Raw genomic sequence first — 15,763 nt, forward strand, 5'->3', positions numbered from 1 at the left:
TAGAAGCCCATAAATCCTCTGTTTTGCAACATTAACCTTGTGTCTTAGTCAGCTCGGGCTGCTATAACAAAGTACCATAAACGGAGTAGCTCATCAGCAACAGAACTCTATTTCTCACAGTTCTGGAGACTGAAAGTCTGAGATCGTGGTGCCAGCATGGTCGGCCTCTGCTGAGACCCTCTTCGGGCTGCAGACTGCTGACTTCTCGTCGCCTCACATGGTGGAAAGAGAGAGCTGGCTCTCTGGTCTCTTCTTATAAGGACACTGATCTCATCATGAGGGCTCCACCTCGTGACCCAGTCACCTCCCAAAGGCCCCTCCTCCAAATACCATCATGTTTGGGGTTAGATTTAACATACGACTTTTGGAAGGACACAAACATTCTGTCTGTAACATTCTGATACTAAAACCAGACAAAAACATGATAATAAAAGAAAACTAGAGACCAGTATCCCTTATGAACATAAATGCAAAGTCCTTAATATAATCTTATCAAATTTAAACCAAGAATATATAAAAATGATAATGCATCTTGATAAAGCGAGGTTTATCCCAGGAATGCAAGATTGATTTAACATTAAAAAATAATCAACGAATGTAACTCACTGTAGTGATAGACTTAAAAAAGAAAAACTCTATGATCATCTCAGTAGATGTAGAAAAAGCATTTGACAAACTTCGGCATCTACAATGTCCATCATAAAATGTCTCAGCAAATTAAGAACAAGAGGGAACTCCTTCAAATTGAAAAGGCTCCGTTTGGTCAAGGGCACGAGGTGAGTGTAGGAAGTCCCAGGCCAGGAACTGGGGAAATGGGTTCTGTGCAGATGGTGTGAGCTGCCTGAGTCTGCCCCAGGACTGGTACCAGTTGGGGTGTGTGTGCAGCTCGGGCAGGCCAGGGGCTGGCTCTGTTTGAGGCAGATATAGGTACTAGGTGATCTAAGCACAGTGATGAGAGACCCACAGGAGTCTGAATGTATCAGAATTGCTGGCAGGTTTTTGAGGCAGGGGTAAGGCAAATTACAGGTTGCAAGACCCCCAGGTCTGCAGAAGCAGAGCTAGACCACATGGTGTCCTACCTCCCAATCTCCCTGCTCCATCCTAGGTGCCCCTTGTTAGCTACGAGGGCAGTGCTGTCTGAGAAATAGCAGCAGGGGTGGGGCTGGTGGCCCTTGGACATCTACTGGGTCCTACGATGGCCAAGAAATTCTTGTGGGAGCATGGGGAATGTCAGCACCATGGGGGAACACCCAGGCTCCAGATGTCTCAGGCATGGGTGGGTTATGATATTAGGTCTGCCCAGTATGTCCTGCGAGTCTTGCTGTCTGAGCTGCCATGAGCTGTCCCAGGGCTTTGTGGCCTTTTCGTGGGGAGCTCCAGGCCACTATCCTTTCCAGATTGCCTTGACTCAGCTCCAGCCCTAGGGTCCCACTTGAAAGACAGTGTGCATAGCTTGGGAGGAATGGACTTTCCCTAAGGGATGAGGGGCTGCAGGGAAAAGAGTAAAGGGCTGTGGACCAGCAGCGCCCCTCCCTCCTGCTGCCTGTGGGTGCTAATAGGGCTGTTTTTTCCATGCTCCCAGGTGTTCCTGAAGTGAGCACCTTTGCTGACACAGGTGACTGGGTATCCCTGTCTTTTCCTGACTGTGACCCCTAAGCTGCCTTCTACCTCTCCTTTCACATGGTTCCTACCACGATCACTTCTCTTCTGCCTCTTAGACCTCTCGCTCTCTTTTCAGTCCAGGAGGGAGGAGAAGAAGCTGGGACCTGGGGGTGGAAGAGGCCAAAGTCTCAGTGCCTCAAAGTCCAGGGCAGTGGGAGGAGTCAGGCACACACAGTGGCCAGATTGTCTGCATTCTAATCCCGACTCCACAATTTACTAGCTTTGTGAACTTGGGCAAGTTACTTAACCACTCTGTGCCTTGATTTCCTTATCTGTAAGATAGGGGATAATAATAGCACCTATCTCTAGAACATTACTGGGAAGAGTAAATGAGTTAATAATATATGCAAAGAGCTTAGGACAGTGTCTGGCACCAAATTAGCACTCAGTGCTGGCTCTATCTGGCTGAATTCTAACCCCAGCCCCTTCCTGCCCCACACCACCCCTTTCTGTCCCCTCTCCCCTCCACCAGCCCAAGGCCCACAGGAGACAGAGCAGCAAAGAAAGGCCAGAAAGTGCGGCCAGAAGGGTTAGGGTAGCGATCAGGCTGAATCTCCAGCAGCAGAACTGGAAGTGACAAACTGGTTTTGAGTCTGGAGTCTTCTGGAATCTAAAGAAGCAGGGGTCAGCATCCTGACGTCACAGCTGTGGTCATCCTTTTTCACCCCCTTTGCTACTAGAGGTTCCCATTTGCACTCACAGAGGAGGAGGAGCCTAAAACAAAGCCTCTGATTGGTTGCTTTCATTTTAGTCTCTTTAATTTTCAATCTGACAGGGAAGGGGAGGGAATAAGTATTTAAAATTCACAGAAATATTTGAATATGTTAGAGACTAAGGGAGGAAAGAGGGAACAGGGGAGGGTGTCAAGGTCTGGGATGGTTTGGAAAGTCCTGGGGGTTGAGGGTAGGGACTGAGCTGTATTACCTTTTGGGCCCGAAACTGGCTGATATGTAGTGGCTGTTACCTTTAAGACAAGACAAAGGGAGATGCCGCACGCAGACAAACCTTTTAATGATGTGGTCTTGGTGAAATCTATTCAGAGAGGGGGGCCCTGGGGAGGTACTTCCCTGGACCATAGTCCCTCATGCTTGGGCTGCCATTCCCCCTTCTCCCTCCTGGTGTGGGTGGCCCAGGACCTGTGGGACCCTCATTCCCTTTAGGGCTCTGTAAGGCCGCTGCTCAGGGTCCATTCTTCTCTTGTGCTGAGGCCTGGAGTGGGACCATCTGCTTCTGCCGCTCTTGCTGCTGTCGCTTCGGTTTCCCTCTCCTCCTGGGGAGCAGGAGATTGGTGACCTAGGTAAGCAGCCTCCAGGCCAGGGCTGAGAACTGGGGCTCCCAGGGCCTCTCCACTTAGCTGTGCCCAGCTGCCAACTCTCTGCCACAAACATCTACCCCTCCCTGAAGCTGGGAGCCCAGGAAGGATGCTAGGAGACTCAGCCACCTGGGGAAACAGGGACAAAGAGCCCTGGCCTGGAAAAGGTGGTGTGGGTTTGAGTCTCAGTGCCACCCCAATCTGGATGTGTGACCTGGGGTAAGTCCTTGCTTCTCTCTGGGTGGGGGCCCACCTGTTTTCTATGTCCTGCACTGTGTCCGGCAGTGGTTGGCCCATGGTCTCCGGCAGGAGGAAAACGACAGCGCTGGCAGCCACAGGGACGGTGCCGTAGATAAAGAGAGGCATGGTGGGGTAGAGCTCGGAGGTCATGCTCACCAGTGGGCTCACAATGCTGCCCACTCGGGCCATCGTGCTGCCTACTCCCAGGCCTGTCTGCCTGCGGGGGCCATAGAGGGTAGATATTGTAAGTGTTCTGGCATGAATGCTGAAGTACTCAGGTGCCCTTTGGTGCCTCCTCTGTTCCCCATTTGATTAGTGAGCCAATTTAGCATTTGTTTGAGAGATTAAAAGAAAAAAACAAAAACAGGTTGGGAAGGTCCCGGCCATTGAATCAGGAGATTGATTTTGCTGCTGCCCTTAACTTGCTGTGCAATCTTGGGCAAGTCCCTTTTCTGTTCTGGGCCTAAGTTCCCTTAGCAGTCAGATCAGACAGTTGAGGGAGGCCAACTGTTCTCAGATCACCTGGGGGATTTTGGAGTTACAGTTGCCCCAGCCCCACACAGACCTATTAGATTAGAATCCCCAGGGGAACGGACCTGGAAACTGCAAGTTAAGTAAGAATAGGTTCAGAACATTCTCTATGAGAGCAGAGGTTAAAAACATTGATTCGGGAGACAAACTGCTTGGATTCAAATCCAAGATTTTTCACTTACAAGCTGTGTGACCTTGGGCATGTCACTTAACTTCTCTGAGGTTCAGTTTCTTCATGCGTAAAGTGAAAATAATCGTAATACCTACCTGATAGTCTTGTTATGTGGATTGAATGAGTTGATAATTGTAAAAAGTTTAAGACAGCACCTGGCACATAATGAGTACCTTATACATTTGTTCTTTCCCCTGAAATCCCATGAGAGCTGCCACAGTAACCATGAACCCTCAGGGTTCTCACTCCAAATAGCTTAGGGAAGCCTGACATTTCATTGACATCTTGGGTGGATTTTGCATCCCATTCTTAAAATAGACATGAGTTTCTTGTTTCAAAATTCAAAAATACTCCCTCCACCCCATCTTGGCCCTTGGACAAACTGTGCTATGTTTATCCATACCTGGCATACCATCAAGTATGGCTTCTTTCATAGGAAAGTACTTCCACATTTGGGGTCTTTGGTTTCAGATGTACCTCTTGGTTTATAGATGGAACTTAAGTTTGGTGTCAGATTCTAACTTGTACTTTGAAGATCAAGGTGGGGGTCTTCAATTCATTGCCTCTGAGATATGTCTTCTTCTACCCTGTCCCAGTTGGTGGCTCCTTCTGAGCTCTTCTTCTAGGGTCAGGTAAGGTCTTAGTGGGCAGTCACACCTACGTTAGCCAGGCCACCAGCTATGTATCGAGGGGCTGCTATGTGCCTTGCACTGATGGGTACTGGGAGGGGGCGTTGGGCTGGTCATGCTGGACCATGCTCTGGGGTCTGACCTGAGTGCAGAGGAATGCTTTGCCCCAACATCCCCCATTAGGCTGCCACTCACCGGATCATCGTGGGGTACAGCTCCCCAGTATACAGGAAGATACAATTGAAGGAGGAAGCCAGGCAGCCCTTCCCCAGCACAGCAAGGGAGGTTCGGACAATGGACTGGTCTAGAGAGAAAGGAGGGGTGTCAGCAGGATCTTGGGAGTGGGGGCTGGGAGGAATTGGCCCCCCTCCTTCTGAGAAGGTGGGTCATGTCTGGGGATGAGGCCATGGATGAAGAACCAATGGACTTGTGAGTGCTCACCCCGGGGCATCACAGCATTGACCAGGATACAGATGCCTGCAAAGAGGAGTGAGGCCATCTGGGCAGGCCGGCGCCCCAGGAAGTTGATGACTAGGAAGCTGACGAGCTTGGCAGGCAGGTCCACAGCTCCGAAGATCACCTGGATGAGGTAGATGCTGACCCCAAAGCCCTGCAGGTCCATGACCAGCCCGTAGTAGGCAAAGCTAGTGGCAAACCTAGTGGGGAGGGATGAGGGGTGTGGGGTTTGTTAGGAAGGCTTACATGTGGCTGCTCATTCAAAATAGAGTGAGCTGCACTGAGCACCCTGCTTAAGGAACTGGAATCTGCCTCAGCTAATCCTTCGTCTAACATTTAGTATCCAGTTTAAATGGTGAGGAAGTCTTGCCGCATCCCAAATTTTCAGTCTTCCGATAACAAGTGTCCTAGTGTTTTAGGAACTTTTCACTTGGTTGCTATGTAGGATTTACATAGTTTTGGTCTTAATCGTATCTACTGAAACTGGACTGAGGGAGGACAGACAGGTGGATAGCCAAGCCATATCTTTAGGGCCAAGGCTTTGGGAGTGGCAATAGCCTCCCAGGACCTGTCCATGGTGCTGGGATAGGTATCGTGCTTCTGAAAGTGTCAAAAGCCCACAAAATGAAGCTCAGGTTATTGGATAGAACCTACAGCCTCGAGTAAATCCCAAGTTGGGAGCAAATAATTCATTGGTAGGGTTGTTCCTTTTGACCACGCCTTTCTTAACTGTCATGGGATTGCTATGGGATGGGATCAGGAGGGTAGCACATGAGAAGGATAATGGAGAATGTTGCCACGGGAAAGGAAGATTATTGACTGAAATCAGCCTTAGCCAATATGTGCGTTCAGAGATGAGCTTTCGGCATGTTAGTGCCTGCCCCTGCGCTGTTGGCAGGTTCCACAAGGCCAGTAAAGTCTCCGAATGGTTTCAAGCCAGACTGGTATCTGCCTTCATGATGGAATTCTATTGACTCTGGGGGCCACCAATCCTGAGGAAGTGTTTCTGTATTGGAATAGAGTTGATAAAAGGTGAAGAAAATGGAGGGGAGTTCGATGCCCAGTTTGAGGACAAGAACTGAACGGAGGCTGGAGGTCGGCTGCTTCTTCAAGACTCCCCCTGCTGGAGGATTTTTGCCCCTCTTGGTAGGCCAGCTGACTTTCCCTCCCTCTCAGGCTTTCCCCACCCATTGCATCCCCTCTCTCCAGCCAGCTGTTTGTCTCTTGGTCTGTCTGACTGGGCCTACCACAGCATGGAGAGGCAGAGGAAGAGGCGGCGAAGGGTGGGGCAGCGGAGCAGCTCCATGGCTGAGGCCTGGACTTTGCCCATGGTCAGCTCCTTCTGCAGACTGGCCCGGAGCACCTGCCAGGATGGGCAGGGTTCAGGGCCTGGACTCCCCCAGGAGCTCTTCTCAGCCTAGCCCTTTACTTAGGGAAGCCCACTGGGTCCTGGGACCTGAGTTCAGGGTTTTGGGATGGAGCCCTGGGGGGTGTCATGGGAGATGTTGGGGGGGGTCTCACCTCCATATTTAGCTTGGCCCCCTCTTCCTGCTTCCCATTGATCCGGGCCACTTTCTGTAGGGCCCTCAGAGTGAGGTCTAGCCTCCCGGAGGAGGCGTACCAGCGGGCCGATTCGATGAAGAACCTGGGAGCAGGGGTGGGGGTGAGTGTGGGTATGGCTTCAGTACCAGTCAGCTGGGCTGGGGGCAGGGGGTGGGCTTGCCAGGGGCCTGTAGTGGGATTTTATTTAAGCCCCCTGCACAGGGACTTTGTCAACTCCCTTTCTCTAGGACCGCAAAGCAGTGCCCAACTTGGTGACGACTCATTCTCCCAGGAACTCAGCTCTTGGGTACTACTGGGTAAAGGGAGCGGTACAGGCAGGCTGGAGACCTGGGGGAAGCCAGAGAATTGGACTCCCTGGAGCAAATCCTTCCCCTCACAGCCTCAGTTTCCCCATCTATCAGACTCAGGCACTGGTCTGGGTTTGACCTTTGGGCTTTGACCTTCTCTGATTCTGTGGGGTGGGAGTTTCATGAGAGCTGAAGGATGTCTTGTCCCTCGCAGCCCTCTGAGCTCCTGTGGCACCCTTGCCCACACCCCACGTACCAGGAGTAAATGAAGAAGGCGAAAAAAGGCACAGAGACCAGCAACTGCAGTTGGCGCCAGTGGGGCACAGCGTAGGCCACGCCAGCCAGGAGGAACTGGCCCAGACTGTAGGCATAGCCAATCAGGGTGCCCACATGGGCCCGCGTGTGGATGGGCATCCACTCCACATCTGGAAAGAGGGTTAGAACAGAGAGGTGCAACTTCCTGGGCTGCCAGGTCTCCATCCAAACCTTGGTGTGTCCCAAGGCTCAGTGGAAGATACAGCAAATGAGGTTGGGTACCACGACAGGGGAAGCGGAAGACTCAGGGGTGGGGAGGTGGGTTCAGAATCCCCAGGATTGTCCCCTCTACTCCCTGGCTATGTTTTGCTCTTCTGAACTACACTCCTGGCTAGGGTGCCCTTTGCCTTCAGAGTGTCTCTGATCACTCAGTCCATCCTCAACAGCAGCCATTCCTCGGGCCTTCCTCAGCCTGGGCCATTCCAGCCTTAGTGGCCAGAGCAGCCTGGAGGAGGCCACGGCTTTCCTCCATCCTGGAGAGTCAAGGTGGGAGGGAGAGCACCTCTCTGCTGCGGTCTGAAGAGGCCCAGCTCCGTCCCTGGTGGGCTCCTGGGGCAGCGGCCTGGAAATAGATTGGGCTTGGGGCTGGATTCTCTAGGTGTCTTGCCAGGGCCCTCGCCTAGTCCTGGTTAATTCCTTTAGTTCAGAGAATCTTAAACCCTTGATTCCCTTCAGGGCTTGAAGGATGACCTTGGGTGTGTCCTTTCCCTTCTTCCCAGCCTCAGGTTTCTCGTCTGAGAAACACCGGGAGGGGGCGACCTATCAGGACGGAGCACAGTGACGGCTCCCGGACAGGCCATGTGCAGTCCATAACTGGGTTTGCTCTACAACATGCTGGCTTGCCCTATGTTCAGAACATCAGAATTCATTGCCGCCATTACAAACTTGGGCTATTTCACAATAACAAAAAAGAGACGGGAGGATGTGCCAGCCCTGAGACCCCCTGGCTGGACCAGCTGAGTGGCTGTGGCCCCTCTGGATGGGTGTGACACTGCTGCATACACAGTCCTCCCCACTCCCTAATGCATCTTGTACCCCGTATGCTCTAGTCATTTATAGGAACCACCTGTACCTCACTGTGGAGTTTGCAAGCCCAGATCTAAATGAGGGCCCAAGATGGTGTGAGTCTAAGAAAAAAGCTGTTATGTTGGCAGGGAGGGCAGACGGCGCTCAGGACGGGGGCTGGGAGAGGAGTGAGTGGAGGCCCTGCCCTGCCCTCCAGCAGCCCTCACTCAGCGTCATGCAGTTGAGGATGATGCCGGCTATCGACATGCCCGAGAGGAGACGGAAGGCACAGTAGATGGGAAAGCTGGGAGCGAAGGCCGCACAGACCCCTGTCACAGCTATCTGCAGGTAGTTCAAGATCAGCACCTTCCTGCGGCCCAGCCTGTGTGGGAGAGAAGACGTGCAGGAGGGGTCCTGAGGACTACGGGCTGGGCAGGCAGAGGACTGCTTGCCCCGGCTGAGGTCCTGGGATGGAGGTCTTTTGAGGACCTGTGAAGTAGGTCCTCAAAGCAGCCTCAGTTAGGAAAGCCCACCTCCCACCTACACCCCTGGAGCCCAGCCAAGGAGCCCCCAATCCCAGCACTGACCTGTCTGCCAGGTGCCCGAACACTATGGCTCCGAGAAGCACCCCCACCATGTACAAGGACTGAGCCAGTTGGCGTAAGACCCTGCGAGAGCACACGAGGTCCCACTGTGCGGAGAGAGGCAAGGGTCAGGCAGAGGTGAGCCTGAGCTGCAGGGCAGCCCTTCCCCTCCCTCAGGTGGGCCCTCTGAGGGCTGTCATGCTCTTCCCCTGAGACTTCTTTTTGCTCTTTGTCTCTCTGAGACCAGGAGCTGAGAGACTGTTCTTGGCCCTGCAACTCCCACATTCACATTTCCTACAAAGGACCCCGTCTTGAACACTTTCTCTGTCTTCTCATATGGCCTCTGGAGAATTTGAGACAGTGTGTGTGTGTGTGTGTGTGTGTGTGTGTGTGTGTGTGTGTGTGTTTCAGAGGGGAAGGCACAATCTGGATGGCACAGGGAGGGGGCCCCAGGTATCCTCACCTCAGTCACGATGGTGGAAGGGAAGGTGCTGTTGTCGTAGATCCAGCCATTGGTACAGGGCTCTGTGGCCCCCACGCCATCGGCCTCTGTGCCATTGGGAAAGGGCGGTCCCTGTTGGGGGGAGGTGAACTGGAGGCAGGACTCGGGCTGACCTTGTCTGTCCCGAGGCAGCCAGGCCTCTCCCTCCGTGCTGAGGTTGGCGTCGGCAGGTGGGCGGCAGTGGTGGGTGGGGATGGCGGCCGTGAAGTTCTGCAGGGTGTTGTGGGAGGCCATCAGGAGCATGGGGAGGAGCAGCAGAGTGACCTGGATCTGCTGGAAGCGGCCGATGCCCCCCAGCTGCTGCAGGAGGTCATTGAAGGCCATGGGGCCAGGCCCGGCTGAGTGGCTGGGAGCTGAGGACTTCTAGTCTGAAGGCCTTCGTCTGTGTGTGTGTGTCTGTTTGCCGTCCTTTGCTGGAGGAGAGGGGCTGCTGTTGCTTCCTCAGCTGAGTTGCTCCTAGAGCTGAATCTGAGCTGGCCCTGTAGGGGGGACAGCAGCCTGGCCAGGTTGCCCCTCCTTCCTTCTCTCTCTCCTTGTTCTATCCCTCTCTTTCCTTTGCAGCCTCTTCTCACTTGGTGGGGTCTCAGCTTTCAGGGCCTGCTGTAGTCCTGACCCCTATGTGGGCACGGTTTAATCCTTGGTCTGGAGGGAATGAGTTAAAGTGTGACTTGGTATCAGAATGATTAACCCTCCAAGCATACGTGTGCCAGTAGAATTTCTCCAAATGGGTATAAAGGGCAGGAGAGGATGACTGAGGTGGGGGTAGTGGGAGAGGATGGACCGGGGGGACCCATCTGGGCATCTGTGGGGAGGAGAGGACAGCGTGGGACCTTGTCTTCCTTTTAATGAGAAGACTGTGTTGTGGGAAGTGTGTTGGCCTCTTGAGGGGCTTCTGTCCTTTTTAGCAGACAGGATCCTAACCGTCTGTCTTTGGGAAGCTTGCCAGAGAAAACATAGGACACCCAGTTAATTTATCAGACTAACAAAAAAAAAAAAAATTTTTTTAGTGTAAGTATGTCCTTAAAATTACATGGGATACACTTATACTAAAAAATTATTTATTGATCTGAAATTAAAATTTAACTGGGCATTCTGTATTCTTATTTGCTAAAATTGGCAACCCTCCTCGGTCTTCTGAGGACAGCTCACATCTTGTAAGACCATAGTTTGTTTAACTGGAAGAAACAATAGAGGTCAGAGGCTGCTTTTCAAGGAGTGGGAACTAAGACCAACATCGTACATGATATAGATGGATTCTGTCAGTGTCTCAGCTTCCACCATCTAACTTATCCTGATTCAAATCTGCCGCCCTCCCCTTTTTGCAATGAACATGAACTTATTTTACTTCTCGCCACAACTGTAAATCACTTGACATTGCTTATGATCAGGGCAGTGCTGAGCTGTGATTGGGTGAGTATCTATGGGCTCTGATTGGTTGGATCATGGGTTGGGTGTATGCCAAGAGAGCAGGTCACAGCCTCTGCTTTTCACTTGCATATTATATAAAACATGGACTCTGGAGTCAGCTTACTTGGATTTAAATCTTCATTCCACATTTACTGGCTGTGTGCCAGGGGCAGGTTGCTGAACTCCTCTGTATCTCAGTGTTTTGTTTGCAGTATTGGGGGGGAATAGTCGTGTTGGACTCATTGAGTTGTTGGAGGGTTAAATGAGCGAATATAGGTAAAGATCTTAAAGCAGCCCCTGTGCCATAGCTCAGTGATTACAAGCTGTTTCTATCATTGGTTTTGGTAAAAAGATAAGAATATCATATTGACTTTAGAGAGAAAACATGCCCAGGCACATCTTATCCTAAGAAGAGTGATTCTCCACTGGGGGTGACTTTGCCTTGCAGGGAACATTTGGCAGTGTCTGGAGACACTTTTGGTTGTTACCACTGCGGGTGGTGGTGCTACTGGCTTCTGGTGGGTACAGTCCAGGGGTGCTGCTGACATCCTACAGTGCACAGGACAGCCCCCCCCAACCAAGAATTTTCTGGATCCAAAATGTCAATAGTGCTAAGGTTGAGAAACCTCACTCTAAAAGATATCTCAGACTTATTTCGTACAGTGACCAATCTTGCTCGGCAAAGGATATTCCAGTCATGCAGGCAACTCTTAACGAAAATATTTCTAAAATTCTCGTTCAAGTGGGCACACTCTTTGCAAGGTGAGGAAGAGAACTCCTCTTCCACGTTCTGCTTGAGTACACAGAATAGCCTGGGCTCCAAAGTGCTGCCACTCTTTCCTTGCCCAGGCCTACCCCTGAAGGGCCCAATCAGGACCCAGTCTTCTTGTGTCTAGTCTAACGTTCTTTACCATGTTTCTAACTCGATGGCTGGGCCACCACTTGCCCTTTGTGATATGTTTTCACTTGGGGTCTCTGACTGTCTCTCTCTGCAGTCTGGTTCCTACTGACTGACTCTCCATCCCTCTTCATCGGATGTATTGGCGTATGTCTGAACATGGTGGCTAGTTTTACAGGAGATACCCCAGGCCCTGTACAAATTAGCTGATACAAAGGGCCATGAGGGCAAGGAGAAATTCTCAATTCTTCTGATGGGCACAATTTTCATCTTGTGGAGGCGAAGCAGTTTGATTTCTGACTTCTCTTGGAAGGAGTCAAGATGCCCGGTTGTCGAGCAGTTTACACAAATTACACTTTTGTGTATTAAGTTGGGAGGGTGTTTATTGCCTATCGAGGCCCTGGGATGCATGAGGTCCTAGACTGGCTCAGACCTATTCTGTCTAATTTCAAAGCCAACCTCTCACGGTTGCTCTAGAGGTGTGGACTGCCCAGTTAAAGAAGTCTTAGAGACCATCCGGTCTCATATGTCCAGAAGAGAAGAAGGGAGGCCCAGACAAGGATGTGGCTCAGCCTGGTCTCCCTTCTCCCACCCATTGTTGGTTCTGGGCTGGGACACAGTGGGCGGCCAGATGCCTGAAAACATGCTCCACGCCAAAGTATATAAGAGCTTTGTGGCCTGGGGTTGTGAGGACAGCTGGACAAACACCTTGGGGCTCTGAGGCCAGTCTCCTGCCAGGACTTGGTACCCTCATGGGGGAGTGGGCGGAGTGCTGAGGGCAGCGGTGGAGGTGGTGGGTCCCTCCTTCTCTGAGCTTGTGCCCAACCCTGCCTTGGAGAAGAGTGCCCTCCCTAGTGCCTGACCAGATTCTGGCCAGGTTGAGTCTGGACAAGGGTCAATTGGAGACTCCAGGGACTGAGTTGTGGTTGGTTCCTGGCATCATCTGGTTAGCACGGGAATTCCTCAGCAGCCTCCCAGCTCTTGGAGAGTTTCTGGATGGAAATGGTCGTATGGCAAATGATTTGCAGAGCCAGGAACTATCCTCTAGGGACAAACGGGTCAAATCTAGGGACTTCTGATTGGCCAAGAGACACAGAACCACAGGCAATCAGAGATTAATGCCATCATACAGGTAAAAATGTCTCATTATGAAGGTAAGGAGACTGAGGCTCAGAGTAGGCAAGGGATTTGTCCATGGTCACATAGCAAGCAATTCTAGAACATAGCCCTTTTGATTCCATCTCTCTTTCTACCATGCTAGCAGCTATCACATAGCCCAGATTTTCTGAGACACCTGGGTTTTGCATAATTTTATTCTGTTAAATAAATGGTGTTTAAGGATTGTGACTACACGTGATTTTTATTTTTATTATTTTGACACTTTTCAAATAACTAAGTAACAGACCAGAGATAACAGTCTTGCTCAGATCACGTTCCCTAAATATGAATTTGAAAAGATTGACCTGGAGAGAAGTCTGACAGACTCTGAGTGGCTGTCAGGCCCATAGCAAGATTCTGAGCAAGGAGCCAAACTATGAGCCTGGCTACCCCAGCCAATGGATGGTGCAGAAATTAGAAGTTCATCCAAAGACTGCCACTTAAAGGCTAGACATAAGGCCAGTAACCAATGAGGTGGCTCAGCGTGAGGCCTAATTGGCAAGTCACCGAGCCATTCGGAGGCCCTGCCCAGGCACAGAGAGATGGGAGTGGGAGAAGCAGGAAGAGCTGGAGTGGGAGAGGAATAAGGTGAGCTGGAGAGAGGATGGGGTCCAGAACGGGGTTTGGGAATGACCAGAAGAATGAGCCGTGTGAAGGGTCAGTACATCCTGACTGGCCTCCCAGTTCACCAGAAGCCCTTATCACGTGACTGGGAAGTGCTTTTCTGGGCACCTTCCCTTCCCTTCCCTTCCTTTGTGTCTTTGCAATAAATACTCTGGAACAGCACATCCTGGGAGCTACCTGAATAGTGGACAGCGGAAAGGTGAGGTAGAGTACGGTGGCTAGTGTTCTTCACGGAGCCCAATTCTTCTCCCTCCAGGTTGAAATCCCGTCAGGCCAAGGGAGCCCTTGGGGCCCATGGACAGCTGACTCTAAGCCAAGTGCAGTGGGAATGGGATGGGGACAAGTCAAATGCTGGGCATGGAAGGAGGGCAGGGGTCAGAGAAGGTCGGTGCAGTCTAAGAACTGAAAGAAGTGGGATGAGGCTGGATTTCAGGGTACAAGGTAGAGGGTGCTGAAAACTGAAGCCGTTGAAGCAGGCTGGGGCCTGAGCACGACAGGCCTTGTAACAGTTTCAACTTCATCCCAATGGGAAGTCACTGACAGGTTGAAGCAGGGGTACAATATGATCTCTTTCATGTTTATTAAGCTTTCTCTTAATTATCTAAATATAGGTTTGAGAGTAGTTAGCGCTGTGGCTGATAATCGAAGCCCTGGGGTGTGTCTGAGTTGCCAAGGACGGTAGCCACCAGCCACTACTGAACACTGTTCACCTGAAATGAGACACGCCGTTAGGATAAAATACACACCATATTTTGAAAACTTAGTATGAACTAAAGGCTATAAAATTTCTCATTGATACCTTTTATATTGATTACATGTGGACATGGTAATATATGGATACACAGGGTTCAATAAAATTTATTATTATATATGATATTAAAATAATTTTACCTTTAAAAAATAGCTACTAGGCATTTTTAAACTGCATAGGTGGCTTGCATCATATTTCCATTGGACAGTGCTGGAAAGGTTATTAGGGGAAGAGGTCCTAGGAGCGAGTTCTGAGGAAGGTCAGCGTTTAAGAGATGATAGAAGAAGAGGAGCTGATTTTGGAATTATTTGGTTACAAGGAATGGAAATCTTCAAGTTTAGCTTAAACAAAAAGGGGAATTTATTTGGAGAATTCAGGGCTCTTTACTAGACCTCAGGTCAGAAAGTGCATCCAGGGCTGATAAGAATCTGGGACTTGAAATCCACGAAGAATCAGTGCAAATAGTCTCACCAGTTCTACTTATCTGGGCCCCTGTTGTCACTTGTTCTTTCCTTTGTGCACCTGCTTCGTTCTTCCTCTGCTTGCTGGCTTTCTCTTCTCTACTTGCATCGGGGCGAGCCCACCCTCCTGCTAACTTGCCTTGCCAGGACAAGGACTGAGAGATGGACTAGAACCTCCATGGCTCAAATCCCCGCCGAGGACAGAACACGTGATTAATGAGATTTGGATCAGCAGTGCCCTCTGGTCCAGAGGTGTGGGGTCATGTAAGTGTTCAGTTAGTAGGTTCTGGGGATGTAGACCCTTGAGGAAATGCCAAAGGAGACTGAGAAGGAACAGCCTGAGTGTGGGAACGAGCTGCAAGCATGTGGCATCTCAGAAACCAAGGAAGGAGGGTGTGGCCAATTGAACGAAATCTGCATAGAGGCCAAGTAAGAGGAGGGACAAAAAGTGACCTATGGATTCAGCAGAGGGGTGATGAGTGTCCTTGGTGAGAGCAGTTTCAGGGAAAGGGTAGGAGCCAGTATGGAGAGGTATGAGGTTAGAATGTGGAGGCAGGGGAGGCAGACGCCTCCTCTGTGAAGTTTGGCTGTGAATGGGAGGAAGAGACAGTGCGATCTCTGGAGGGAGATCCGAGGAGGGTTTGTTTGCTTGTTTGGTTTTTGTTAAGATAAGAGAGGCTTGAGCTTCTTTAACTGGTGACAGAAGGAACCAGGAGAAAGGGAATGGGGAGAGACCCAAGGGGGAAAGCGGATAGTGGCTGGTGGGAGAGGCTGGATGCAGGCCCCCAATGGAGGACTGGCTTTTCTGCTGCGATTAGACTGACCGTGGGAAACATGGCAGCAGACATCAAAAGTGGTCAGCTTTGGCTGCAGTTTTCTCAGTTAAATAGGAGACAAAACTGTCTGATGGGTCTGGAGCTGGACATGGAGCAGAGACTTGGGGCAAGCAAGGCAGGACGATCAGGACTGGAGGAGCCCCGGCTTCTGTCTGCTGCCTCTCTGGGTTTGTGCACTCATCTGCTCACATGCTTTCTGGGACATGTAGACACACCCAAGCACAGGACTTGCTATGGACTGCATTGTGTCCCTGCCCAAATTCATATGTTGAAGCCCTAACCCCCAGTGAGATGGTAATTGGAGGTGGGGCCTCTGGGAGATAATTAGGGTTAAATGATGTCATGAGGGTGCGGCCCTCATGATGGGATT

General features: G+C 51.0%; 1 protein-coding gene across 1 annotated transcript; it reads right to left on the reverse strand.

The window, feature by feature from the left end:
* Nucleotides 1-2,649: 2,649 nt before the first annotated feature.
* On the reverse strand, nucleotides 2,650-9,873 carry SLC22A6 (solute carrier family 22 member 6). Its single transcript, XM_019713963.2, has 10 exons — nucleotides 9,220-9,873; nucleotides 8,760-8,863; nucleotides 8,400-8,554; nucleotides 7,109-7,277; nucleotides 6,524-6,647; nucleotides 6,250-6,365; nucleotides 4,988-5,202; nucleotides 4,742-4,850; nucleotides 3,228-3,431; nucleotides 2,650-2,932 (listed from the first exon to the last, which is right to left on the reverse strand). The coding sequence occupies exons 1-10, from the start codon at nucleotides 9,580-9,582 to the stop codon at nucleotides 2,842-2,844; spliced, it is 1,650 nt and encodes a 549-aa protein (XP_019569522.2). The 5' UTR covers nucleotides 9,583-9,873; the 3' UTR covers nucleotides 2,650-2,841.
* Between the last annotated feature and the right edge of the window lie 5,890 nt (nucleotides 9,874-15,763).

Source organism: Rhinolophus sinicus, linkage group LG06 (assembly GCF_036562045.2).
Source record: "Rhinolophus sinicus isolate RSC01 linkage group LG06, ASM3656204v1, whole genome shotgun sequence".
Taxonomy (NCBI): domain Eukaryota; kingdom Metazoa; phylum Chordata; class Mammalia; order Chiroptera; family Rhinolophidae; genus Rhinolophus; species Rhinolophus sinicus.